This window comes from Phalacrocorax carbo, chromosome 1 (assembly GCF_963921805.1).
Source record: "Phalacrocorax carbo chromosome 1, bPhaCar2.1, whole genome shotgun sequence".
Taxonomy (NCBI): Eukaryota; Metazoa; Chordata; class Aves; order Suliformes; family Phalacrocoracidae; genus Phalacrocorax; species Phalacrocorax carbo.
The window spans coordinates 636429-662827 of NC_087513.1; the positions used below are offsets into that span (position 1 = coordinate 636429).

Genomic DNA, 26399 nt, shown 5'->3' on the forward strand with positions numbered 1-26399 from the left:
GCCCGGGGGAGGAGCGGGGCCGCGGGCGCTGCGGGGGAGGAGCGGCGGCCGCCGCTGCCATTTCGGGCCATGCAGCGGGTCCCGCCCGCCGCCCGTGTCCGGTTACCGGCGCCGGGGCGCAGGGAGCCGCCGTCCCCGGGGCTGCCGCCCGCCGTCCGCGCCCCCGAGCAGGTACCGGGCACCCGGGCGGGCGGGGGGACCCACGCGGAGGGGGGAGTCCCGCGGGGGCGGGAGCCGCACGGGGCGGGCACCCCCCCGGCGCCGGGTGACCCCGCGGCCCCGCTCCCGCCCGGCTCCCACCCGTGTCCGTGAGGAGCGTCCTCCAGACCCCCGCACCCCCCTGCCCCGCGGCCCCCCCCGCGCGGCCGCGGGTCTCGCCGGTGCCCCCCCCCGGCCCGCAGCGCAGCCCCGGGAGCGGGCCCCGAGGCGGCGGGGGTGGGGGGAGAGGGGGGGGCCGCTCCGTGGGCCGGGCGGCGTCTTCTGGCGGGGCCGCCCCCCCCCCGGGGGGGGGCTGCGGGGCTCCGTGTCCCGGCCCCAGCGCCCCGGTGACCTTGGGGCGCTCCCTGCCCTGCGGGGTGGGGGGGGCGGGCGGGGGCGCGGCCCCACGGGGGCCTCGGCCCACTCGCCGACACGGGCCCACCGGGGTCCCCGGGAGGCTGGGGTGACACTGCCGCGCTGTGCAGTGCTGTGCAGTGCTGTGCAGCATCGTGCAGTGCCATGCAGTGCCGTGCCGTGCCGTGCAGTGCCATGCAGTGCCGTGCCACGCCGCGCAGTGCCATGCAGTGCCGTGCCGTGCCATGCAGTGCCGTGCCGTGCCGTGCCACGCCGCGCAGTGCCATGCAGCGCCGTGCCATGCCATGCAGTGCCGTGCCGTGCCGTGCCGTGCCGTGCCATGCAGTGCCGTGCCGTGCCGTGCCACGCCGTGCAGTGCCATGCAGCGCCATGCAGTGCTGTGCCGTGCCATGCCGTGCCACGCCGTGCAGTGCCATGCAGCGCCGTGCAGTGCTGTGCCGTGCCATGCCGTGCCACGCCGTGCTGTGCAGTGCCATGCATGCAGTGCAGGGTGATTGCCTGCAGCAGGGTGCAGTGCAGTGGAGCTGCAGCCGGGCAGTGCTGCACGCCACGGTGCACTTTAGTGCTTGGTGATGCGGTTTAATGCAGTGCCGTGGGTGGCACTGTGGCACCGGGCAGTGCTGCGCGGCGCAGTGTACCGCAGCATGGGGACGCACAGTGCAGAGCAATGCAGTTCAGTGCAGGGCAATTCGCGCTAGTGCAGTGCAGTGCAGCCGTGTTGGAGTGCAGTGCGGTGCAGTGCGGTGTAACCATGTGGTGGAGCGCAGTGCTGTGCAGCCGTGCAGTGCGGTGCAGCCGTGCGGTGCAGCCGTGCAGTGCGGTGCAGCCGTGCAGTGCGGTGCAGCCGTGCGGTGCAGCCGTGCGGTGCAGCCGTGCAGTGCGGTGCAGCCGTGCGGTGCAGCCGTGCGGTGCAGCCGTGCAGTGCGGTGCAGCCGTGCGGTGCAGCCGTGCGGTGCAGCCGTGCAGTGCAGCCGTGCAGTGCGGTGCAGCCGTGCAGTGTGGTGCAGCCGTGCGGTGCAGCTGTGCAGTGCGGCGCAGTGCCAAGCTGCCGCTGTTTGCCTTCAGCCCAAGGACGCCCTTGCAAAAGGGCACCTGTAGCATACCCGCACTCGGGGTTTCCCCCACCCAAGGGCCTGGGCACCAGTGGGCCCAACAGCCCTCAGGCTGAGCCCCAGGCTGGCACTGGCTGCACCAACACCAGAGGGTCCCTGGGGACCTCGTGGGAGCCCGGCTGTACCCGCAGAGGGGTCTCTGCTCGCCCCACGGCTCCTGCTGCCGCCTCGGCCGGCGGCATTCCCGGCACAGCCACCGCTGCCGACGCAGAGACAGGTGCTGCCTCGTCCTGCGAGGGTTCCGCCGCGGGCAGGGGCCACCAGCTGCCCGCAAGCGGGGGTGTGTCCGCGCCGCCGTCCCCTCTCCCCGAGCGCTGGGGACGGTGCCGGGGCCGGAGGCGGCACTGACCCTTCCCTCAGTGGGCGCCCGGCCAGCGCCGCGTGACTGGGCCGCGGCCGCGGCAGGCAGCACGCGCACCGCGCTGGCGCGCTCCCATGGGACGTGGCAGTGCTGGCACCGCGGCAGGCACGCCACCTCCGAGGCCACCCCGGTGCCTGTGCGCCGCGCTGGCCCGTGCAGCACTGCGGCGAACCCCGCCTCGGGCAAGGGCACCCACTGCCCCCCCCCCCGGCTTTGCTCCCCGAGCTGGGGCACTGGGCCTGGGCAGGGGTCCCCCCTCCATCCCGGTCACATGGGGTGACCGTCCCCGTGCCCCCCCGCAGGTGCTGGCAGACCCTCAGGATGGCGGAGGCTCACCAGGCTGTGGCCTTCCAGTTCACCGTCACCCCCGAGGGCTTGGACTTCCACCTCAGCCGCGAGGCCGTCAAGCAGCTCTACCTCGCCGGCATCTCCTCATGGAAGAAGCGCTTGGTCCGCGCCAAGGTGGGCTCGGCCGGGGGCAGCTGGATGGTCGGACCCCCACCATCCCCGCTGTCCCCGCCGCCCTGACCCCCCTGTGCCCACAGAACAGCTTCCTGACCGGCGTCTACCCCGCCTCCCCCTCCAGCTGGATGGTGGTCGTGATGGCCACCGCCGGCTCCTTCTACTGCCAGGTTGACCCTTCCCTGGGGATGATCGCCCGCATCCGCCACTGCCTGCCCGAGAGGTGAGCGCAGGCACCTCGGCCGGGGGGCACCACCCCCGTGTCCCACCCCATGGGCATGGTCCCACCTGCCCTGTCTCCCAGGGGAACCCACCCCACGTGTCCCCAACCCCACCGGCATGGCCATGGAGGCCTGCAGCATTCCTTGGGGGGGTTCACCCCGCACATCCCACCCAATTGGCATGGTCCCACTTGGGGACCTCCCGCAGGGGGTCCCACTACCCGTTCCTCAACACCATGGGCACAACCCCAAGGGGGTCCCACCCTTCATGTCCCCCAGCCTGTCATGTCACCCCCTCACTGCCCCCGCAGCCGCCTCCTGAGCTACGAGAGCCGGACGATGGTGAGCGCCGCGCTCTTCTCCACCGGCGTCTGGCTCTCTGCCGTCCTGCTCTTCCGGCAGGCGCTGAAGCTGCTCCTCTCCTACCACGGCTGGATGTTTGAGCCCCACGGCAAGATGAGCCGCAGCACCAGGATCTGGGTGGTGAGCGGCACCTGCAGCCGGCACCGGCTGCCGGCAGGGCAGGGCAAGTGGTGCTGAGCGGGGTGCTGCCAGCGTGGGTGCAGGAGGACGCTGCGGCATGGGCTGCAGTGTCTGCATCTGCATGCGTGTGTGCATGTGCATGCGTGTGCATGTGCAGCACGGTGGGTGTCGCGGTGCTGGTGGGGGCTGTGAAGCTGCTGATGCTGGGGATGAGCTGAGACTGCTCTGTGGCATGAAGGTGGTGGGTGCTGGGGGTCCAAGGGAGGCGGGCAGCGAGGCCGCGAGCTGCCCCGTGTACCTCTGCCGAGGGTGGGCACAGGCAGGAGCAGCTGCCCAGGCCGGAGTGTCACGGGCAGCGGGCAGGGCTGGGACCCAGCTGGGATGCAGCAGGAGGATGGAGGGCCGGGACGTGCGCCGTCCCCTCCATCCTCTCCGTGTTTCCTCCAGGCACTGATGAAGGTGCTGTCTGTCCGCAAGCCCCTGCTCTACAGCTTCCAGACCTCTCTGCCCAAGCTCCCCGTGCCCCCTGTGGAGGCCACCATCAGCCGGGTAAGGGGCTGGGATGGGACAGGATGGGTCTGTCTGTGGTGGGATGGGGATGGGGGGTGTCACACCGAGCCCCCTCCCCGCAGTACCTGGAGTCAGTGCGCCCGCTTATGGATGATGAGAAGTACAGTAAGATGGAGGCTCTGGCCAAGGAATTCAAGGAGAAGACAGCTCCACGGCTGCAGAAGTACCTGATCCTCAAGTCCTGGTGGACAACCAACTATGTGAGTGCCCTGGGCTTCCCTGGTGATGGGGTGGGGGGGGAAGCAGTGGTGGTCCTCACCTCCAGCACCAGGGGTGGTGACTCCCACCCAAGCCCACAGTCCTGCTCTCCCCCCACAATCATGGGAAGGGAGCACTTGGTGCCCCAGCTGGGTCATTAGGGGCAGGGGGTCCTGTACCCTGTCCCCATCCCCGTTCCTGTCCCCGCAGGTGAGCGACTGGTGGGAGCAGTACATCTACCTGCACAGCCGCAGCCCGCTCATGGTCAACAGCAACTACTACGCCATGGTAAGGGGGGGGACGGACAGGAGGACTGCCAGCATGACCGAAACCCCCTCCAGGTGCACCCCAGCATCATCACCAAGCCCCATCCCTCGTCCCCAGGATTTCCTCTACGTGACCCCCAGCCGCATCCAGGCTGCCCGGGCGGGTAACGCGGTGCACGCCATGCTGCTCTACCGCCGCAAGCTGGACCGCGGGGAGATCCCCCCTGTGAGCACCCTGGGGGGCTGCGGGGGGACGGTGGGGCTGCGGGGTTTGGGGAGAGCAGGGGGGCTGGGGAGGCTGTGGGGCAGGGGTAGGGCCAGGGCGGGAGTCGCCATGGGGCTGGCACGAGGTCCTGCAGCTGCCAGGGAGCTCAGGGGGGCTTTGGGGGGCTCAGGGAGGCCAGGGTTTGGGGGTGCAGGGGTTGGAGGTGGGGCGCAGGTGCCCCAGGCCCCCCCCTCACCGCTGCCCCGCACAGATGATGGCGCTGGGCATCGTGCCCATGTGCTCCTACCAGTCGGAACGGATGTTCAACACCACCCGCATCCCCGGCAAGGAGAAGGGTAAGGGGGCTGGGGGGCACCCCATCCCCCACGCAGGGTCCGTGGGGTGGCCGTGACACCGGTGTCCCCCCGCCAGACACGCTGCTGCACCTGGTGGACAGCAAGCACCTGGCCGTCTACCACAAGGGCCGCTTCTACAAGGTCTGGCTCTACTACGGGGGGCAGGTGCTGCGGCCCCGCGACCTGGAGCTGCAGTTCCAGCGCATCCTGGACGACCCCTCGCCCCCCCAGCCCGGCGAGGAGCGGCTGGCGGCACTCACCGCCGGCGAGAGGTGCCGGCTCCACCACGGGGTCCCCGCGCTCTGGGCGGGCTGTGGGTGCTGTGCACGCTGCCCGGGGCGGCGGGAGCAGGGCACGGGGGGATGGACGAGGTGCTCTGGGATGGGGACCCTGGGGCCACCCATGGGTTGGGGCTGGGGGCTGCAATGTGGGTCGGGACATGGGGTCGGCGGGTTCAGGGGGCTTGGCTGGGTGGTGGGCGTCACCAGCCCCACATCCTCATGGCTCCCGGTGCTAGAACCCTGGGGCCACCTGGGGTTGTGGGTTGGGGTGGTGGGCTCGGGGGGTTTTGCAGGACAGCCCCACACTCACGCTCCTGGTGCCAGACCCTGGGGCCACCCGTGGGTGGGGGCTGCTGCGTGGGTCGGGGCGGTGGGCTCAGGGGGCTCAGCGCATGGTGGTGGGTCTGGGCGTCGGCAGCCCCCCGCGCCCTCACGCTGGCCGTGCCGGCAGGGTGCCCTGGGCCGAGGCTCGAGCCCGGTTCTTCAGCCACGGCAAGAACAAGGTGTCGCTGGACGCCATCGAGCGGGCGGCCTTCTTCCTGACGCTGGACGAGGAGGAGCACGGCTACAGCCCCGGCCAGGAGGGCTGCATGGACGCCTACGCCAAGTCCCTGCTGCACGGCCAGTGCTACGACCGGTGGGCACCCCTCCCCACCCCCCCCCACCCCAGGACCCTCCCCGCAGCACCCACCCTGCCCTCACCCCCCCTCCCCGCAGCTGGTTCGACAAGTCCTTCACCCTGGTGGTCTACAAGAACGGGAAGCTGGGGGCCAACGCTGAGCACTCCTGGGCCGATGCGCCCATCATCGGGCACCTCTGGGAGGTAACGGGGGGGCGGGGGGAGCACCCCTAGGCTGGGCTCCCCTATTGGGCACCCAGGGGCTGGGGACCCCTATGTGGACACCCTTGTTATGGACCCCCAGGCTGAGGAACCCCTTCTTGAGTGGAGGGGGATCCCACGGGGCTGCCCTGGGGGGGAGTCCTGGGACAAGCTGGGGTGAGTGGGGCTGTGGAGGAGGGGGGCTTGGGACCACCCTGGGGTGAGTGGGGCAGCTGGGAGGTGGATTGGGGGGTGATGGGGCGATGGTGGTGGGCTCAGGGGGCCTCACACTCAGGGGCACCTCTCCCCCCAGTTCACGCTGGCGACAGACAAATTCCAGCTGGGCTACACCGAGGCAGGGCACTGCCTGGGGGAGCCCGACACGCGGCTGGCCCCCCCTCAGCGCCTCCAGTGGGACATCCCCCAGGAGGTGGGTCCGACCCCCAAGGGCCCCCGCCCTGGCGCCGTGGGCAGGCTCTCGGGGTCCTCCTGTTCCCCACGGCAGCAGGGTGGGCTCACTGCACCCCAGCCACCCCCTGCGCCCCACGGCATCAGTGCGCAGGGGTCCCGTCGGCCCTCCGGTGTCCCGGTGCCACTGGCCGTGCCCGGGGCTGGGGCTGGGCCATCAGTGCCCCCCACCCCGGGCGACGGCGGGGCTGGTGCCATCGCCCTGCCCGCCATGGCTGCGCCTCTCCGCAGTGCCGTGCCGCCATCGAGGGCTCCTACCGCCTGGCCAAGGCGCTGGCCGACGACGTGGACTTCTGCTGCTTCCAGTTCTCCGACTTCGGGAAGGGGCTGATCAAGAAGTGCCGGACCAGCCCCGATGCCTTCATCCAGATCTCCCTGCAGCTCGCCCACTTCCGCGTGAGCTGCCCCGGATGGCACGGGGACAGGATGGGGTGGGATGGGGTGGGATGGGGATGGGATGGGGAAGGGGACGGGGGTGGGGACAGGGACAGGACAGCATCCTCCAGGCCTGCCCCAGCGTGACCCGGCCTCTCCACAGGACAAGGGCCGCTTCTGCCTCACCTACGAGGCCTCCATGACACGACTCTTCCGCGAGGGCCGGACGGAGACAGTAAGGTCCTGCACCGCCGAGTCCACTGCCTTCGTGCGCAGCATGGCAGACGCCCGGCAGACTGTGAGCAATGCGCCAGGGTCTCCGGCCCCCCAGCCGCTCCCCCTGGACCTCCCCTCCAAGCCCTTGGCTCCATCCTGCTGTCCCCAGCCGGGTCGGGGCTGTCCCGGCATGGCTGGCTCTGCCGTGGTGGTCCCATCCCCTGGGGAGGTCCCCATCCCTCACAGAGGTCCCTGTCACTGGGGGAGGTGCCCATGCCTCACAGTGCTCCTCAACCCCTGGGGAGGTCCCCACCTCTGACAGATGTTCCTATTCCTGGAACCTGGACCCTGTCCCTGGAGAAAGTGCCCATCTCTGGAGGGGGTCCTCATCCCTCACAGAGGGAGGTCCCCGTCTCTCATGAAGGCCTCTATCTCTCGGGGGTGGGCCCATCTCTGGGAGAGGTCCCTATTCCTTGGGGACATCCCCATCCCCAGAGAAAGTGCCCATCTCTGGAGGGGGTCCCTTTCCCTGGGTGAGGTCCCCATCCCTTGGGGACATCCATGGCCCTGGGAGAGGTATCCCTCGGGGAGATCCCTATCCCTGGGTGAGGTCCCCATCCCTCGGGGACACCCCCGTCCCTGGCAGAGGTCCCCACCCCTTGGGGACATCCATGGCCCTGGGAGTGGTCCCCATCCCTTGGGGACATCCCTGTCCCTGGGTGAGGTCCCCACCCCTTGGGGTCACCCCCATCCCTGGGTGAGGTCCCCATCCCTCGGGGAGATCGCTGTCCCTGGGTGAGGTCCCCACCCCTTGGGGACATCCATGGCCCTGGGAGAGGTATCCCTCGGGGAGATCCCTGTCCCTGGGTGAGGTCCCCACCCCTTGGGGTCACCCCTGTCCCTGGGTGAGGTCCCCATCCCTCGGGGACATCCATGGCCCTGGGAGAGGTATCCCTCGGGGAGATCCCTGTCCCTGGGTGAGGTCCCCACCCCTTGGGGTCACCCCCATCCCTGGGTGAGGTCCCCATCCCTCGGGGAGATCCCTGTCCCTGGGTGAGGTCCCCACCCCTTGGGGACATCCATGGCCCTGGGAGAGGTCCCCATCCCTTGGGGACATCCCTGTCCCTGGGTGAGGTCCCCACCCCTTGGGGACATCCATGGCCCTGGGAGTGGTCCCCATCCCTTGGGGACATCCCCGTCCCTGGGAGAGGTCCCCATCCCTCAGGATCTCACCCCCAGAGCTGCACAGCGGTTGCCTCCCCCGGGCAGGACCCAGGAGGACTCATCCCGCGCAGAGCGCCCGGGGTGGCCAGGTGGGGGGTGATGGGACCCCTGCCTGCACCGGCCCTGAGCCCGGCTCTCCCCGCAGCGAGCCGAGCGCCAGCGGCTCTTCAAGCTGGCAGCCGAGAAGCACCAGCACATGTACCGCATGGCCATGACCGGGGCCGGCATCGACCGGCACCTCTTCTGCCTCTACGTGGTGTCCCGCTACCTGGGGGTGCAGTCCCCCTTCCTGGCCCAGGTGAGCCCGGGCGGGCGCAGGGGCTCGCAGCACCGCGCCGCGACAGCGACGCACGCAGCGCGTGGGACACTGCGTGGGCGCGCAGGGGAAAAACCACCCCGCCCCTTACATGTGTCACCAGCACACGCGTGTGCAAGGGCTGACGCGCTGCACGTGGCCTGGGCGCACACGTCCAGCTGCCATCGTCGACATGTCACTGCCTGTGCCCCACACGGTGACACCAGCACGCACGTACCTGCCAGGCCGCATGCGCCCGCGGGCAGTGGGGTGCAGTGGGGTGCAGCAGAGTGCATTGGGGCACAGCGGGGTGCAGCAGGGCACAGGGGGGTGCAGCAGGGTGCAGCAGAGTGCATTGGGGCACAGCGGGGTGCAGCAGAATGGGGCACCACAGGGCACAGAGGGGTGCAGTGGGGTGCAGCAGGGTGCAGCAGAGTGCATTGGGGCACAGTGGGGTGCAGCGGGGTGCAGCAGGGTGCACTGTAGCACAGTGGGGTGCAGCGGGGCACAGCAGGGTGCAGCGGGGCACACTGGGGTGCAGCGGGGTGCACTGTAGCACAGCGGGGTGCAGTGGGGCACACTGGGGTGCAGCGGGGTGCACTGTAGCACAGCGGGGCGCACTGTAGCACAGCGGGGTGCATTGGGGCACACTGGGGTGCAGCGGGGCGCACTGTAGCACAGCGGGGTGCAGCGGGGCACACTGGGGTGCAGCGGGGTGCACTGTAGCACAGCGGGGTGCAGCGGGGCACACTGGGGTGCAGCGGGGTGCACTGTAGCACAGCGGGGCGCACTGTAGCACAACGGGGTGCAGCGGGGCACACTGGGGTGCAGCGGGGTGCACTGTAGCACAGCGGGGTGCATTGGGGCACACTGGGGTGCAGCGGGGCGCACTGTAGCACAGCGGGGTGCATTGGGGCACACTGGGGTGCAGTGGGGTGCACTGTAGCACAGCGGGGCGCACTGTAGCACAACGGGGTGCAGCGGGGCACACTGGGGTGCAGTGGGGCACACTGGGGTGCAGCGGGGCGCGCTGTAGCACACTGGGGTGCAGCGGGGTGCACTGTAGCACAGCGGGGCGCACTGTAGCACAGCGGGGTGCAGCGGGGCACACTGGGGTGCAGCGGGGCACACTGTAGCACAGCGGGGTGCAGCGGGGCACACTGGGGTGCAGCGGGGCGCACTGTAGCACAGCGGGGTGCATTGGGGCACACTGGGGTGCAGCGGGGCGCACTGTAGCACACTGGGGTGCAGCGGGGCACACTGGGGTGCAGCGGGGTGCACTGTAGCACAGCGGGGTGCATTGGGGCACACTGGGGTGCAGCGGGGCGCACTGTAGCACCCCGGGGTGCAGCGGGGCACACTGGGGTGCAGCGGGGTGCACTGTAGCACAGCGGGGCGCACTGTAGCACAGCGGGGTGCATTGGGGCACCCCGGGGTGCAGCGGGGTGCACTGTAGCACAGCGGGGCGCACTGTAGCACAGCGGGGTGCAGCGGGGCACACTGGGGTGCAGTGGGGCACACTGGGGTGCAGCGGGGCACACTGTAGCACACTGGGGTGCAGCGGGGCACACTGGGGTGCAGCAGGGCACACTGTAGCACACTGGGGTGCAGCGGGGTGCACTGTAGCACAGCGGGGCGCACTGTAGCACCCCGGGGTGCAGCGGGGCGCACTGTAGCACCCCGGGGTGCAGCGGGGCACACTGGGGTGCACTGGGGCGCACTGTAGCACACTGGGGTGCAGCGGGGCACACTGTAGCACACTGGGGTGCAGCGGGGCACACTGGGGTGCAGCGGGGCGCGCTGTAGCACACTGGGGTGCAGCGGGGTGCACTGTAGCACAGCGGGGCGCACTGTAGCACAGCGGGGTGCAGCGGGGCACACTGGGGTGCAGCGGGGTGCACTGTAGCACAGCGGGGTGCAGTGGGGCACACTGGGGTGCAGCGGGGCGCACTGTAGCACACTGGGGTGCAGCGGGGCACACTGGGGTGCAGCGGGGTGCACTGTAGCACAGCAGGGTGCAGCGGGGCGCACTGTAGCACAGCGGGGCGCACTGTAGCACCCCGGGGTGCAGCGGGGCACACTGGGGTGCAGCGGGGCGCACTGTAGCACACTGGGGTGCAGCGGGGCACACTGGGGTGCAGCGGGGTGCACTGTAGCACAGCAGGGTGCAGCGGGGCGCACTGTAGCACAGCGGGGCGCACTGTAGCACCCCGGGGTGCAGCGGGGCGCACTGTAGCACAGCGGGGTGCAGCAGGGTGCACTGGGGCGCACTGTAGCACAGCGGGGCGCACTGTAGCACCCCGGGGTGCACTGGGGCGCACTGTAGCACACTGGGGTGCAGCGGGGCGCACTGTAGCACAGCGGGGCACACTGTAGCACCCCGGGGTGCAGCGGGGTGCGTGGCGGCACCACTGACGCCCCGTCCGGGCAGGTGCTCTCGGAGCCCTGGCGCCTCTCCACCAGCCAGACGCCGCAGCAGCAGCTGAAGCTGTGCGACCTGAACAAGTACCCCGACCACGTCTCCACCGGCGGCGGCTTCGGCCCCGTGAGCATCCCTGGGGGGCGTCGGGGGGGTCAGCAGGGCTGGGGGGAGCAGGGAGAGTGGGGGCAGGGAGGTGGGTGTGCAAGGGGTGGGTGTGTGGGTCTGTTGCACGCACTGGTCCATGGCTCTGGGTCAGGGATGTGCCCCACACCGGGGGAACCCCAGCACCATGGCACAGGCGGGGGCCGACAGTGGGCACCCCGGGTGGGTGCCCGGTGCCCCCGGGGGTGCCGTGGCCCCGCTCATGCGCCCCCCACAGGTGGCAGATGATGGCTACGGCGTCTCCTACATCATCGCGGGTGAGAACCTCATCACCTTCCACGTCTCCAGCAAGTTCTCCAGCTCTGAGACGGTGAGAGCCCCAGGGCTGGGGGTGGGGGGCTGGGGGTGCTCCCTGGGCAGGGCAGGGCAGGCAGTGGTGCCTCTCCTGGTGCTGCACTTGCTATCTGGGCTGTGGGGTCTCCTATGGGGTCCCCGTGGGCCTGGGGCAGCCCCCAGACCCTGGCTCTGACCCCACTGCATCCCAGACCCTCTCCTGTGGGACCCCCTCACCCTGCTGCATCCCAGCCCCTCTCCTCTGGGACCCCCACCCTGCTGCATCCCAGCCCCTCTCCTCTGGGACCCCCTCACCCTGCCACATCCTGGCCCCTGTCCTGTAAGACCCCAACCCCGCTGCATCCCAGCCCTTCTCCTGTAAGACCCCCACCCTGCTGAGTCCTGGTCCCTCTCCTGTGGGACTCCCACCCCACTGTGTTCCAGCCCCTCTTCTGTGGGACCCCTGCCCTGCTGCATCCCAGCCCCTCTCCTCTGGGACTCCCACCTCACTCCAGGCATGTGGTGCTGCTCTTGGAGGACCTGCCGGGGGTCCCAGGGCACAGGGGGTGCCCCAGGGGCAGAGGGGTCGGGTCCCAATTTTGGGGGGCTGGGAACAGCAGGGTTCATGGGTGCTGCCCTGCAGGACTCGAAGCGCTTTGGGAGGAACATCCGCCAGGCCATGCTGGACATCGCCGAGCTCTTCGACAAGCCGGTTGAGAAGGCGGGGAAGTGAGGCAGGGGTGGTCTCAGACCCCAGCTTGGGAGGCCATGGAGCCGGGGCCAGTGGGGGCCACTCCGAGCCGCGGTACTGGGTGAGGTGGGGGGGGCAGCGAGGGTGTTGCTGCTCTGTACATGCTTCTAATAAAGGCTGTCTGTGTGAGCCCCTGCTGAGCTCTGCACCCGCCATCAGGCTGGGGACCCCCGCGTCGGGCAGGCGCACCCCGGGCTGGGGACCCCTGCGCCCACCTCGTCCCCACGGTGGTCCTGGCACCATCCCCGCAGCCGGTGGGCACCGGCCAGTGGGCACAGGCAGCGGGTGCGTCAGCGGATGAAAGGCGCCGTGGGGCGGTGACCGGAGAGCCGTGGGAGAGCCGTGGGAGAGCCGTGGGTGAGCCGTGGGTGAGCCGTGCCCGAGCCGTGGGAGAGCCGTGCCCGAGCCGTGCCCGCCGGCGGCCTGCGTCGCGGTGACGGGGAGTGTGCAGCGGGGCATGGCGGCAGGGACGGGCGCTGCACGAGCCCCTCGGCCGTGTCCGGCGCGGCGGAGCGCCTTGCCCTGTACAGCGCCCAGCAGTCGGAGGCAGCCGGCACCCTCCTCCCGCCGGCTGCCTGCACCCATCGAGCTCACAGGGCTTTGGCGCAGCCCAGCCAGCACATGCAGGGTGTCTGCTGGGGGCACGGGGGGTCCAGCCAGACCAGAGCCCCCCCACTGCGGGCCCCTCCTTGTCTCAGGATGCTCTGGCCCTGGGATACAGGCTGAGTCCAGCCGGCACCCCCACCCTGCCTGCACATCCCCACCTTCACACCCTGCACCCAACCTCCTGCCTTCACACCCTGCACCCAACCTCCTGCCTTCACACCCTGCTGTACCCCCCTTTCTTTGCCCCTACCTGCTTCCCCTCCTGCGCTGCCCGACCTGCCCAGTGTCCCCATGCAGAGGGACACAGCAAGGGGGTGACAGGGAGGTGGCACCGCAGTGGCATCCCCAGAGCAAGCACAGATGCTGCACCCACCATGGGCTGCCAAGCCGGGGTCCCTCCTGGGTGTGATGCCCCGCTTTGCACCCCAACTCAGCCAAGGAGCAGCCTGAGCATCGACAGGGTGTGGGGACACTGTGCAGGTGCTGCCGTCTGCCCATGCTGGCACCCGTCCCCTTGTGTAAGCATCTGCCAGCCCCCGCCCTGGGCCTGGTGCTGGTGCATACTGCACCCCAACCCCGCTTTGGGGCTGCGTCCCACATCTGGACCGTGCATCCTGCACCCTAACCCTGCACTGGGGCCACATCCTGCACCCCAACCCCGCTTTGGGGCCGTGTCCTGCATCTGGGCCCTATGGCCCAGCCCCATGGCCAGGAGCCCCCTGGTTTGGATCTGAGGCCCCCTGAGCGTGGTGGGGACCCCGGAGGCCACAGGTGCCTCTGCCAGGCTGTGCCGCGTCCCCGTTGGGGAGCAGGAGCTGCTGGTGCGTGTCTGGAGCCACGATGAGTGTCTGGAGCCATGGCTGGAGCCGCGCCGGGAGCCGCCGGTCCCAGTTCCCTTATCTGATCCCTGGCTGTGGGCAGCAAGCCCAGTCCTGGCCATGGTCCTCTCCCCATCACTGCAGCTCCTTAACCCCCTCCAGCCCGGCCCTTCTCGGAGGGGCTGCATGCCCAAGGGGATGGCACCCCTGCAACAGGGTGCTCACGCCCAGCACCCCGTTCCCCCATCGCGGGGCCGTGACCAACACCTGGCATCACTTGGCATCGCCTGGCCCTTGTCTTGCGTCGTGGTGAGGTGCGGCGCTGCCTGGGGCTCCCGGCTGCTGACACCCCCATGTGTGGGCCAGGGACCCAGCCCCCACGCTGGCCAGTGCTCACGCTGGAGCCTGTGTGCTCGTGCCGAAGTGGTCGGTGCTCACACCGGAGCCGGGTGTGCTAACACTGGTGTGGTACGTGCTCATGCTGGCACGGTGCATGCTTACACCAGTGCAGTGCGTGCTCACACTGGAGCCATATGTGCTCACCCCAGAGCCATGTGTGCTCACACTGGAGCCGTATGTGCTCACCCCAGAGCCGTGTGTGCTCACACTGGAGCCGTATGTGCTCACCCCAGAGCCGTGTGTGCTCACACTGGAGCCATATGTGCTCACCCCAGAGCCATGTGTGCTCACACTGGAGCCGTATGTGCTCACCCCAGAGCCGTGTGTGCTCACACGGGAGCCATGTGTGCTCACACTGGAGCCGTATGTGCTCACCCCAGAGCCGTGTGTGCTGACCCCGGAGCCGTGTGTGCTCACACGGGAGCCATGTGTGCTCACCCCAGAGCCGTGTGTGCTCACACCGGAGCTGTGTGTGCTCACCCCAGAGCTGTGTGTGCTCACACGGGAGCCATGTGTGCTCACCCCAGAGCCATGTGTGCTCACACCGGAGCCGTGTGTGCTCACCCCAGAGCTGTGTGTGCTCACACGGGAGCCATGTGTGCTCACCCCAGAGCCGTGTGTGCTCACACGGGAGCCATGTGTGCTCACCCCAGAGCCGTGTGTGCTCACACCGGAGCTGTGTGTGCTCACCCCAGAGCTGTGTGTGCTCACACGGGAGCCATGTGTGCTCACCCCAGAGCTGTGTGTGCTCACACGGGAGCCATGTGTGCTCACCCCAGAGCCATGTGTGCTCACACCGGAGCCGTGTGTGCTCACCCCAGAGCCGTGTGTGCTCACACGGGAGCCATGTGTGCTCACCCCAGAGCCATGTGTGCTCACACTGGAGCCGTGTGTGCTGACCCCGGAGCCATATGTGCTGACCCCGGAGCCGTGTGTGCTCACACGGGAGCCATGTGTGCTCACCCCAGAGCCATGTGTGCTCACACCGGAGTTGTGTGTGCTCACCCCAGAGCCGTGTGTGCTCACCCCAGAGCCGTGTGTGCTCACCCCAGAGCTGTGTGTGCTCACACCGGAGCCATGTGTGCTCACACCGGAGTTGTGTGTGCTCACCCCAGAGCTGTGTGTGCTCACACCAGAGCCGTGTGTGCTCACCCCAGAGCCGTGTGTGCTCACCCCAGAGCTGTGTGTGCTCACACCGGAGCCGTGTGTGCTCACCCCAGAGCCATGTGTGCTCACCCCAGAGCTGTGTGTGCTCACCCCAGAGCCGTGTGTGCTCACCCCAGAGCCATGTGTGCTCACCCCAGAGCTGTGTGTGCTCACCCCAGAGCCGTGTGTGCTCACCCCAGAGCTGTGTGTGCTCACACCAGAGCCATGTGTGCTCACCCCAGAGCCGTGTGTGCTCACCCCAGAGCCATGTGTGCTCACCCCAGAGCCGTGTGTGCTCACCCCAGAGCCGTGTGTGCTCACCCCAGAGCTGTGTGTGCTCACCCCAGAGCCGTGTGTGCTCACCCCAGAGCCATGTGTGCTCACACCGGAGCCGTGTGTGCTCACCCTGGAGCCGTGTGTGCTCACACCGGAGCCGTGTGTGCTCACACCGGAGCCATGTGTGCTCACCCCAGAGCTGTGTGTGCTCACCCCAGAGCTATGTGTGCTCACCCCAGAGCCATGTGTGCTCACACCGGAGCCGTGTGTGCTCACCCCGGAGCCGTGTGTGCTCACCCCGGAGCCGTATGTGCTCACCCCAGAGCCATGTGTGCTCACACCGGAGCCATGTGTGCTCACCCCGGAGCCGTGTGTGCTCACACGGGAGCCATGTGTGCTCACCCCAGAGCCATGTGTGCTCACACCGGAGCCGTGTGTGCTCACCCCAGAGCCGTGTGTGCTCACCCCAGAGCCGTGTGTGCTCACACGGGAGCCATGTGTGCTCACCCCGGAGCCATGTGTGCTCACACCGGAGCCGTGTGTGCTCACCCCAGAGCCGTGTGTGCTCACCCCAGAGCCATGTGTGCTCACCCCAGAGCCGTGTGTGCTCACCCCAGAGCCGTGTGTGCTCACCCCGGAGCCGTGTGTGCTCACACGGGAGCCATGTGTGCTCACCCCAGAGCCATGTGTGCTCACACCGGAGCCGTGTGTGCTCACCCCAGAGCCGTGTGTGCTCACCCCAGAGCCGTGTGTGCTCACACGGGAGCCATGTGTGCTCACCCCGGAGCCATGTGTGCTCACACCGGAGCCGTGTGTGCTCACCCCAGAGCCGTGTGTGCTCACCCCAGAGCCATGTGTGCTCACCCCAGAGCCGTGTGTGCTCACCCCAGAGCCATGTGTGCTCACACCGGAGCCGTGTGTGCTCACACGGGAGCCATGTGTGCTCACCCCAGAGCCGTGTGTGCTCACCCCGGAGCCGTGTGTGCTCACACGGGAGCCATGTGTGCTCACCCCAGAGCCGTGTGTGCTCACACGGGAGCCATGTGTGCTCACCCCAGAGCCATGTGTGCTCACCCCAGAGCCGTGTGTGCTCACCCCAGAGCTGTGTGTGCTCACACCGGAGTTGTGTGTGCTCACCCCAGAGCCATGTGTGCTCACACCGGAGCCGTGTGTGCTCACCCCAGAGCCGTGTGTGCTCACCCCAGAGCCATGTGTGCTCACACCGGAGCCGTGTGTGCTCACACTGGAGCCGTGTGTGCTCACACCGGAGCCATGTGTGCTCACGCTGGTGCGGTGCATCCCAGGATGCCAGGGCTGCCACTGGGCACTGCCCAGCACAGAGGAGACAGCCTGGCGAGGTGCAGCCCAGGGCCGGGCACCATCGCTGGGTGAATGCCAGAAGCTGCCCGAGAGCACGGATACGGGCAGGGCTTTGCCGGAACGGTCCCCATGACCCCGTGTGAACAGGGCTGGGGCCGATCCTGCTGCTGGACCAACGCTGCGCCCCAGCACAGCACCGCTCCCCTGTGCTGGTCAGTCAGCATTGCCTCCGCAGGGGGTGCCCTGCCCCAGCACTTGGGGTGCAGAGAGTGAGGGCAGCACCCAGGGTGCCTGGGGGCTTGGGGTGGTGGGGCTGGGACCGTGGTGTTCGGCTAGGCAGGGGGGCTGGGGTCTCCCTGTGTGTTTGGGGGCCTCGCCCACAGCTGGCACTTGCTGCTGGGGGTGCAGAGGTGACTCTGGGACGAGGGGCTCTGCTGCAGGCTTGCTGGGGTGGCCCTGGCTGCCAGCATCGAGGGGGAGCAGGGACACATCAATCCAGGGACCGGTGCCTCCGGGCGTGTTTGGGCGAGGGGCAGCCCAGGCTGGGGGTCCTGGCAAGCTGGAGCCGTGGGGCAGCCGCCTCTCCCCTTTGATGTGGCTGCCAGTGGGGCCAGGCGTCTCCCAGGAGTGGGTGCCACCCGCCCCATCTGCCTGACGCCCCGGCCGCTGAGCCTATAAAGGTGTCGGGGTGGCTGCGCCCTGCTCCAGCTGGGCTTATCCTGCATCGCTCCTGCAGGTGCTGGGTGGGTGCTCCGGCGGTGGGCGCCGGGGAAGGTGCTGGGTGGTGGGGCAGTTGGTGGGTGGCAGGTGGGTGCTGGAGTGGAGGGAGGTGGGTGCTGGGGCAGGCAGTGGGTGCTGGGGGAGGTGATGGGGTGGTGGGTGGTGGGTGGTGGGTGCTGGGGCAGGCAGTGGGTGCTGGGGTAGACAGTGGGTGCTGGGGTAGGTGTTGGATTGGTGGGTGCTGGTTGATGGGGCAGGTGGTGGGTGCTGGTGGAGGTGATGGGTTGGTGGGTGCTGGGGCAGGCAGTGGGTCCTGGGGCAGGTGGTGGGGTGCTGGGTGGTGGGTTCTGGGGCAGGCGGTGGGTGCCAGGGTGGGTGCTGGGGGATGAGTGCTGGGGCAGGCAGTGGGTCCAGGGGCAGGTGGTGCGGTGCTGGGTGGTGGGTGCTGGGGCAGGCGGTGGGTGCCCGGGCCAGCCCCACGCCTCCTCTCTCTTTGCAGGGAAGGGAGAGGATGGGACAAGCTGCTTTCCTGGGGTTCTGCCTGCTCAGTTGCCTGGCCCTGCACCCCTCGCTGCAAGGTGAGCCCCTGCACCCCACTCGTCCCCCACTCCCTGCCCCTGCCCTTCGCCCACGTTACCCACACCCCAGGCACCCCCATGCCTTGCTGCCTGCCCTGCACCCCCGCAGCTACCTGCATGGCCGGGGATGGGCAGTGCTCCCCCCGGGCAGGGGTGGGCGCTGGGGGGACCCCGAAATATGGGGCCGGGAAGCAGCCCCCCCAGACAGAAGCTGGGGAGGCCTTGAGCCCCCCGGGGGCTGCCGCCCACCGGATCCTGGCTGCAGCCAGGTGCTAGGAGGTGGGATGGGGGTGAAGGCCCTGACACCACCCACCCCCCCGAGCAGGGGTGCAGGCGAGCAAATGTCCCCGGGGCTGGCTGGACTTCAGGGACCACTGCTACGGGTACTTCGGCCAGGAGCTCACCTGGAGGAAGGCAGAGGTAGGTGCTGGGACGGGGGGTGCCCGGGCCGGCCCCCCGCGGTGCAGGCAGGCCCCCACCCACCTGCCTGTCCCTGCCAGGCTTGGTGCAGGGCCGCCCGCGGGGGGTGCCACCTGGCCTCGCTGCACACCCCCGAGGAGCACCGCGCCCTCGCCGCCTTCATCGCCCAGCGCCAGCGCCGGGAGGAGGAGGAGGAGAACGTCTGGATCGGCCTCTACCACCGGGTGAGGGTTTCCTGCCTGCGGCGCTGCCTGCACCCCCCGTGCCCCCCGCGGCCCCCGGGGGGGGGGGCAGTGTCACCCCGCCCCGGACCCTCCCCACGCGTGCCCGCGCAGCCCGGCCGGAGAGACGCCCCTGCCCGCGCCCCCGCGCCCCCGCCCCAGCCCCGCGCCCCCCCGCGCCCCCCCGCGCCCCCCCGGCCGCTGCCTGACGCTGCCTTTGCCTCCTGCCCGTCGCGGGGCGCCAGGGCCAGGCGTGGACGTGGGTGGACGGCTCCGAGCAGCACTACTCGGCCTGGGAGGGGGATGATTCCCCCGGGGGGCTGCGCTGCGCCTCGCTGGAGGATTCCACGGGTGAGAAGGGGTTGGGGGGGCCGGGGCCGGAGCCCCCGGGGGCGGGCTGGGCGGCGGGGGGCGGCGGGGAGGGTTCCCCGGCCCCCCCAGCGCTCGCTCCTCTTCCTCCGCAGGTTTCCTGTCCTGGGAGGACGAGTCCTGCGGCGAGAGGAAACCCTTCATCTGCAAATACGCAGCCTAGGAGGGGCCTGCGAGGCAGCCGCGCCCCCCCGACTGCGCCCTACACCCCACACACCGCGTCCCCCCGCGTCAAACCCCAACTCCGGCAACCCGCACCCCCAAACGCCGTTGCACCGTGCAACCTCACAGCCCGCACCCGCAAAACCCCGCACCCCCAAAACCCGTTGCACCGTGCAACCTCACAGCCCGCACCCCCAAAACCCCGCACCCCCAAAACCCGTTGCACCGTGCATCCTCACAGCCCGCACCCCCAAACCCCACACCCCTAAAACCCGTTGCACCGTGCATCCTCACAGCCCGCACCCCCAAACCCCACACCCCCAAACGCCGTTGCACCGTGCATCCTCACAGCCCGCACCCCCAAAACCCCGCACCCCCAAAACCCGTTGCACCGTGCATCCTCACAGCCCGCACCCCCAAACCCCACACCCCTAAAACCCGTTGCACCGTGCATCCTCACAGCCCGCACCCCCACACCCCGCGCCCCCAAATCCCCGCACCCCCAAAACCCGTTGCACCGTGCATCCTCACAGCCCGCACCCCCAAACCCCGCACCCCCAAACGCCGTTGCACCGTGCATCCTCACAGCCCGCACCCCCACACCCCGCGTCCCCAAAACCCGTTGCACCGTGCATCCTCACAGCCCGCACCCCCACACCCCGCACCCCCAAACGCCGTTGCACCGTGCATCCTCACAGCCCGCACCCCCACACCCCGCGCCCCCGGTTGCCTCCAGACCCCAACAGCTCCCCCGCCGCCGCGGGCGTCCCCCGACAATAAAGTGCGCCCAGGCACCCCTGCCCACGCGTGTTCCTCCGCCGCGCCCGCGGTACCGGCCCTGCCCCCGCCGCCCGGCCCCGGCAGGGCACGACGGACCCCCCTGTGGCACCCACGCGGGACGGCGGCCGGGCAGCCCCGCGCGTTCCCCGACCTCCCCACGGAGCTGGACGGGGCAAAGGGGCAAAGTGTGGGGGCAGAGCAGGGCCTCCCCGTCCCTGCGCCCCCCCGCCCCTGCCCCCTAACCCCGGCCGGACCCGCTGGCTCCCACGCGGAGCGGCGTGGGGGGAGGAGGGGGCATTCCCGTGGGTGCGTGCCCGGCGGTCCACGCAGGGGGGTCCAAACCTGCAGGAGGGACCCTGTTGCCCCCAGCTCCCGCCCCCCCACGGCCGCCCCCGGTTTTCTACACATTTTTCTCCATTTTACAATCAAAATAAGCGAGGGCCGGACGGTTCCCCCAGGGTGCGCTGGCGCCGTGGGGCGGGGGGTGTCTCCGGGACAGGACATGTCCCCAGGGCAGGGGGTGTCCCCAGGGCAGGAGGTGAGCCCCGGGCAGGGGGTGTCCCGAACACGAGGTGTCCCCAACAGGACATGTCATGTCCCCAGGGGAGGGGGTGTCCCCAAGGCAGGACATGTCCCCAGCAGGACATGGCCCCAGCAGGAGTGTCCCCACAGAAGGAGGTGTCCCCGGCGTGGGGCCGGGCACCGGCTCCCTGGGCCGTGAGCGCCTTGGCGGTGGCACTGCCCGTGCCCACGCATGCGGGGGAAGGACGACAGGCGCAGGTGGGTGCTGGGTGCTCAAGCCAAAGTTTATTGCCCGCCGGGGTCCCAGCTGGGCCGTGGGCAGGGAGGGGCGCGGGGGCGGCAGGGCAGGAGGTGTGGGGGCATCTCCACACCCCAAGGGGAAGAGCTGCCCCTCAGAGCTCGTGCTGGCACAGGAAGGGGAACCTGCTGGAGCAGGGGTAGTCATGCCATAACTCGAAACCTGGGTGGGGGGCAGTGAGTCACCCAGAGCCCTGCCACCCCCTAGCACACCCCCTTTTACCTCCATCACCCCCACCTCCATCACCCCCACCTCCACCACCTCCCTCACCCCCACTTCCATCACCCCCCACCTGCATCACCCCCCACCTCCATCACTTCCCTCACCCTCCGCCTCCATCACCCTTGCCTCCATCTCCCCTTTTATCTCCATCTCCCCTCCCTCACCCATACCTTCATCACCCCTTTCATCTCCATCACCACCCACCTCCATCATCTCCCTCACCCCTACCTCCATCACGCCTCCTCTCCGTCACCCTCCTTCACCCCGACACCCCAACTCTCCTGCAGCGGCTGGGGGTCCCAGTCATGCGGCATGGCCATGCCAGCCCCCCCAACCCCCAGGACCCAGCTCACCTGAGGACCATTCCAGCACCACACAGTCCTCCCTGTTCCACCGGTTGTTGGGCTGCCCCGGGGCCCAGCGCTTGTAGTTGAAGACGGAGTTATCGGACCACTTCCACCGCCTGGTCTGTGGGTGCCGGGGGAATGAAGGTCAGGGGGCTCCCGCGGCAGGGGCCGGGGGTCAGCGGGGGGCTGGGTTGGGGGGCTGGGGTCGGTGGGTGCCTGGGGCAGGGGCAGTGGGTGCCCAGAGCAGGGGAACAGGGTCAGTGGGTGCCTGGGGTGGGGGACAAGGATCATTTGGTGCCCCGGGGAGGGGCTCAGTGTGTGCCTGGGGTGGGGGACAGAGATCAGTGGCTGCCTGGGCAGGAGACGGCTCAGTGAGTGCCTGGGTAGGGGACAGGGGTCAGTTTGTACCCAGGGCAGGGGGTCAGAGGGTGCCTGCGTTGGGGGAGAGGAATCAGTTGGTGCCCAGGGCAGGGGGTCAGTGGGTGCCCAGGGTGGGGGGCTGAGGCAGCCGACGGGCAGAGGCGCAGCCCCCTGACACTCACGTGCTCCTCGTCCTGCAGCCCGATCCAGGTGTTGTCCCTATCCCTCTGGCTGATGATGTAGCGGGCAAAGACCCTGCTGGCCCCCAGGCTGTGGATGGAGGCCAGCCGCCCCTTGGGGCCGTACCGCCTGCACTCGGTCTGGGGGGGCACAGGCGGGCGGCTCAGCACCCAGCACCTGCAGCCACCAGGCACTGGGTGCCGGGCACCCCCGCGCAGAAAGCCCGGGGGTGGGGGAGAGCAGCAGAGCCCCCGACCCTGCCACCATGTCTGCGTAGAGGAGAGCCCTCCCCTCGCTGCAGACCCCCCCCCGCTGGGGTCCTGCTTCTGGCCAGGGCGATGCCCCCACTCCGCGCCTGCCGCCCCTCCGCGGGGAACCCCCCAGCGCCCCCCGGCGGTGCCAGCACCCACCTCAGCCTCAGCCCAGGTCCTCCTCTCGGTGAAGTACCCGTAGCAGAACCCCCGGTAGTAGAGCCAGGTCGGGGGGCAGCTGGCTGCCGGCATCCTCTCCAGGGCAGGGCTGGGGGGGCTGGCGAGGGCACCTTCAAAACGCAGGCAGAGCCTCTGCTGTCCCACGGGAGGGGGCACCCACCGCTGCCCCACGGCCCGTGCCCCCCACCGCCGGGGAGGGAGCCGGGATGTCTGCTGCAGGTGTGGGGCCAGATGGGCACCAGCCCCCCAGACCCCACCCAGCAGTACCCCCACCCGGGGACACCCCCCCACCCGGGCACACCCCCCCACCCAGCAACACCCCCACCCGGGGCAACCACCCCAGGGACAACCCCCCAGGCTCTGCCACGCACCCAGCAATTGGGGTGCCCGGAGCAGGGTGTGGGGAGGGGTCCCACTGGCAGGGGGCTGCCACAGAATGGGGATGGGGAGTGGGGATTGGGAATCAGGGATCCGTGATGAGAGATTGAGGATGATGGCTTGGGAATCATGGCTCAGGGACAAGGGAGCAGGAATTGGGATCAGGGATCCAGGATTGGGGATCAGGGATCAGGAGCAGGGATGGGGGATCAGGGCGTGCGGGATCAGGCGCTGCTGCCTGGCGCGGGGGAACTGCACCCGTGTCCCGTGAGGGCCCATGGTCCGGGCAGGGAATCACCTCCCAGGAAGGCCAGGAGGAGCAGGCAGCCGAGCAGGCGGGGGGCAGCGAGCCTGGGCCCCACACTCATCTCTTCTGCTGCAGAGAGAGCAGAGGAAGGGCCGTGAGCGCTGGGGGGGGACCAGCATGGGGAGAAGCAGCCGGGGGTCGGGATGCCAGGGCTGCTCGGGGGGTACCTGCCCAGCTGGGCAATAGGGCTCAGCAGGCTCCCTCACACCACAGACCCACTGTGATGGAGGCAGGGGGTGCCTGGATCCATCCCAGCACAGAGGGCAGGGGGTGCCCGGATCCATCCCAGGACAGAGGCAGGGGTTGCCCAGATCCAACCCAGGACTGGGGGCAGGGGGTGCCCAGATCCATCCCAGCACAGAGGGCAGGGGGTGCCCGGATCCATCCCAGCACAGAGGGCAGGGGGTGCCCAGATCCGTCCCAGGACAGAGGGCAGGGGGTGCCCGGATCCATCCCAGCACAGAGGGCAGGGGGTGCCCGGATCCATCCCAGGACAGAGGGCAGGGGGTGCCCGGATCCATCCCAGCACAGAGGGCAGGGGGTGCCCGGATCCATCCCAGGACTGAGGGCAGGGGGTGCCCGGATCCATCCCAGCACAGAGGGCAGGGGGTGCCCGGATCCATCCCAGCACAGAGGGCAGGGGGTGCCCGGATCCATCCCAGGACAGAGGGCAGGGGGTGCCCAGATCCATCCCAGGACAGAGGGCAGGGGGTGCCCGGATCCATCCCAGCACAGAGGGCAGGGGGTGCCCGGATCCATCCCAGGACAGAGGCAGGGGTTGCCCAGATCCAACCCAGGACTGGGGGCAGGGGGTGCCCAGATCCATCCCAGCACAGAGGGCAGGGGGTGCCCGGATCCATCCCAGCACAGAGGGCAGGGGGTGCCCGGATCCATCCCAGCACAGAGGGCAGGGGGTGCCCGGATCCATCCCAGGACAGAGGGCAGGGGGTGCCCAGATCCATCCCAGGACAGAGGGCAGGGGGTGCCCGGATCCATCCCAGGACAGAGGGCAGGGGGTGCCCGGATCCATCCCAGCACAGAGGGCAGGGCGTGCCCAGCTCAGCACCCAGAGGAGCAGAGCTACAGTACAGCAGGACCCCTCACCCATCAGGGTGAGGGAGGGCCGGGAAAGGGACACCCGGGAGCAGGGATGGCCTTTGGGGACCGTGCAGCGGCGGTCGCCCTGGGGACAGGTCACAGCCGCGTTCCGGGTACCTCCGAGCGTGGCTGATGGTCACCCGGGAGCCCAGCGGGCAAGTGCCGCTTGCGGGCTTTGCAGCCACCCAAGGGCAGCGGCAGCTCCAGTTCCCTGGAAGCGGGGACGTGCTGGGGATGGGCTCGAGCTGCCGCCGCCGCCCGTGCACTGGTGAAGGTGTCTGGGGTCCTGCCGTGACCCACCCCAGAGGGCAGGTTTAGGCTGGCCAGAGGGAGGGAAGGATTTAGGCTGAGGGTGGTGAGGCTGTGGAACAGGCTGCCCAGAGAAGCTGTGGATGCCCCGTCCCTGGAAGGGTTCAAGGTCGGGCTGGACGGGGCTTTGGGCAATGGGATCGAGTGGGAGATGTCCCTGCCCATGGCAGGGGGTGGCCTGGATGGTCTCTGAAGGTCCCTCAACCCCAACCAGTCTGGCTCTACGGTGCAGCCTTCCTGGGAGCGGCGACAGGGAGGGAGCAGGTTCGATGTGACCACAGCAGCGCCGTGGCCACGGGGGAGAGGGCTTGTAGGGAGAGGGGTGGGGGGGCTGCAGGTGTCCCCATCCCACTGCAGGGCTCTGCAAGGACGGGCACGGCAGGCGGGGGTGCCAAGGGTGGCCGTGCTACCTTCACCCCACTGCCCTCGCTGCCTCCGGGGTCTCCACCTCCCTGCGAGGGTCATTCATCCTCTCTGGCCCACACGGGCAAATGGGGAGTGATGGCGCTCTGCCCACCCCCACCCAGCCCCTCTCACAGCCAGACACCAGCCGGGTGCTGGACCCCCTGGCCGGGTGCTGGACCCCTGACTGGGTGCTGGACCCCCAGCTGGGTGCTGGACCCCCTGGCTGGGTGCTGGACCCCTGGCTGGGTGCTGAACCCCCTGGCTGGGTGCTGGACCCCTGGCTGGGTGCTGAACCCCCTGGCTGGGTGCTGGACCCCCTGGCCGGGTGCTGGACCCCTGGCTGGGTGCTGGACCCCCGGCTGGGTGCTGGACCCCTGGCTGGGTGCTGGACCCCTCGCTGGGTGCTGGACACCTTGGCTGGGTGCTGAACCCCCTGGCTGGGTGCTGAACCCCTGGCTGGGTGCTGGACCCCCTGGCTGGGTGCTGGACCCCTGGCTGGGTGCTGGACACCTTGGCTGGGTGCTGGACCCCCTGGCTGGGTGCTGGACCCCCTGGCTGGGTGCTGGACCCCCGGCTGGGTGCTGGACCCCCAGCTGGGTGCTGAACCCCCTGGCTGGGTGCTGAGCCCTGCGGCCAGGCACCTGTAATGCCACCCCTATAGGGTGAGCCCCGGCGTGGGTGCGTGAGGCTCATGACATTCATGGCACCCCGTAGCACAGGGCAGGAGGCCGCTGGCTCCTGCACGTCCCCGTCACCACACGCCACTCGCAAAGCAGGAATATTCTTGGGAGTATTTGCTGGCATCGCCCGCGAACACGCTGCGGGAGGTGTTAGCGAGGAGGCACTCACCAGACGGCTCCTGGGAGCGGGGCTGGCCGGTGGCTGACATGTCTCTGGGTGGGTGACCTGCGTCCCGGGGGCAGCCCGGTCCCCCAGGGTCCCCCTGCCTGTGGGGGCGACGGCTGTGCTGGCGGGAGCTCCCTGGGTTGGCGCACGCTGCTTTTATGGCTGTGGTGCGGGGCGGGCGCGGGGCAGAACAGCCTTCCTGGAGCAGCCGGGACACTTCTGCTTTGTGGGTTCATTATCGCAGCTTCTCTGCTCTGCCCTTAACGAGGGCGTCCCGCGCCCCCAGCGCTCCCAGTGAGACCAGCTCGGCTGCCTGGCTGCTCCCACGCTGCCCCTACGGACACCTGTGGGGCACCAGGATCCCGGGGGTCACCAGGAGTGGGAAGCACAGCGATTCTGGGGGTCACCAGGGGTGAGACCACAGTGTCCCTGGCGGGTCTGAGTGAGGTGAGACCTGTGCCCACGCCAAGCCCAGCACTGCTGCCGTGACTCCCACGAGGTCCCACCAGTTGACCCACGAGGATGCAGGGCCCGATCAGAGAGGAGCGCTGCAGGCAGTGCTCAACAGGAGGAAGAGGGGGAATGTTTGGCGTGATGCCGTTTGTCTTCCCAAGTCACCGTTACGCGTGCTGGAGCCCCGCTTTCCTGGAGATGGCTGAGCACCCGCCTGCCCGTGGGGAGGATGAATGTATTCCTTGTTTCGCTTTGCTTGTGTGCAGCTTTTGCTTTCCCTCTTAAACCGTCTTTAGCGCAAGCCATGAGTTTTCTCACTTTTACCCTTCTGACT

General features: G+C 69.5%; 3 protein-coding genes across 4 annotated transcripts; 2 read left to right on the top strand and 1 right to left on the bottom strand.

Annotated features, from left to right (window-relative positions):
• Positions 1–42: 42 nt before the first annotated feature.
• CPT1B (carnitine palmitoyltransferase 1B) lies at positions 43–12223 on the top strand. Of its 2 annotated transcripts, none has more exons than XM_064441159.1 (19): positions 43–171; positions 2349–2508; positions 2592–2731; positions 3041–3212; positions 3660–3761; positions 3845–3982; positions 4191–4268; positions 4365–4472; positions 4723–4807; positions 4884–5079; positions 5540–5725; positions 5806–5911; positions 6222–6338; positions 6608–6772; positions 6915–7049; positions 8337–8489; positions 10918–11031; positions 11288–11380; positions 11987–12223. In XM_064441159.1, exons 2-19 carry the CDS (start codon positions 2368–2370, stop codon positions 12074–12076), a joined length of 2319 nt encoding a protein of 772 aa, XP_064297229.1. In that variant the 5' UTR covers positions 43–171; positions 2349–2367; the 3' UTR covers positions 12077–12223. The 2 variants fall into 2 exon arrangements, with proteins under 2 accessions (XP_064297229.1, XP_064297237.1); XM_064441167.1 differs by lacking the exon at positions 43–171 and adding an exon at positions 2133–2228.
• A 5667-nt stretch (positions 12224–17890) lies between these two features.
• Positions 17891–19217, top strand: LOC135311642 (rheacalcin-1-like). Its single transcript, XM_064441698.1, has 5 exons — positions 17891–17957; positions 18283–18377; positions 18458–18601; positions 18844–18949; positions 19063–19217. The coding sequence occupies exons 1-5, from the start codon at positions 17891–17893 to the stop codon at positions 19128–19130; spliced, it is 480 nt and encodes a 159-aa protein (XP_064297768.1). The 3' UTR covers positions 19131–19217.
• A 1497-nt stretch (positions 19218–20714) lies between these two features.
• Positions 20715–26069, bottom strand: LOC135311561 (C-type Lectin CRL-like). The gene is made up of 6 exons (XM_064441292.1): positions 25616–26069; positions 22946–23023; positions 22249–22379; positions 21841–21978; positions 21305–21419; positions 20715–20891 (listed from the first exon to the last, which is right to left on the bottom strand). The coding sequence occupies exons 1-6, from the start codon at positions 25653–25655 to the stop codon at positions 20824–20826; spliced, it is 570 nt and encodes a 189-aa protein (XP_064297362.1). The 5' UTR covers positions 25656–26069; the 3' UTR covers positions 20715–20823.
• Between the last annotated feature and the right edge of the window lie 330 nt (positions 26070–26399).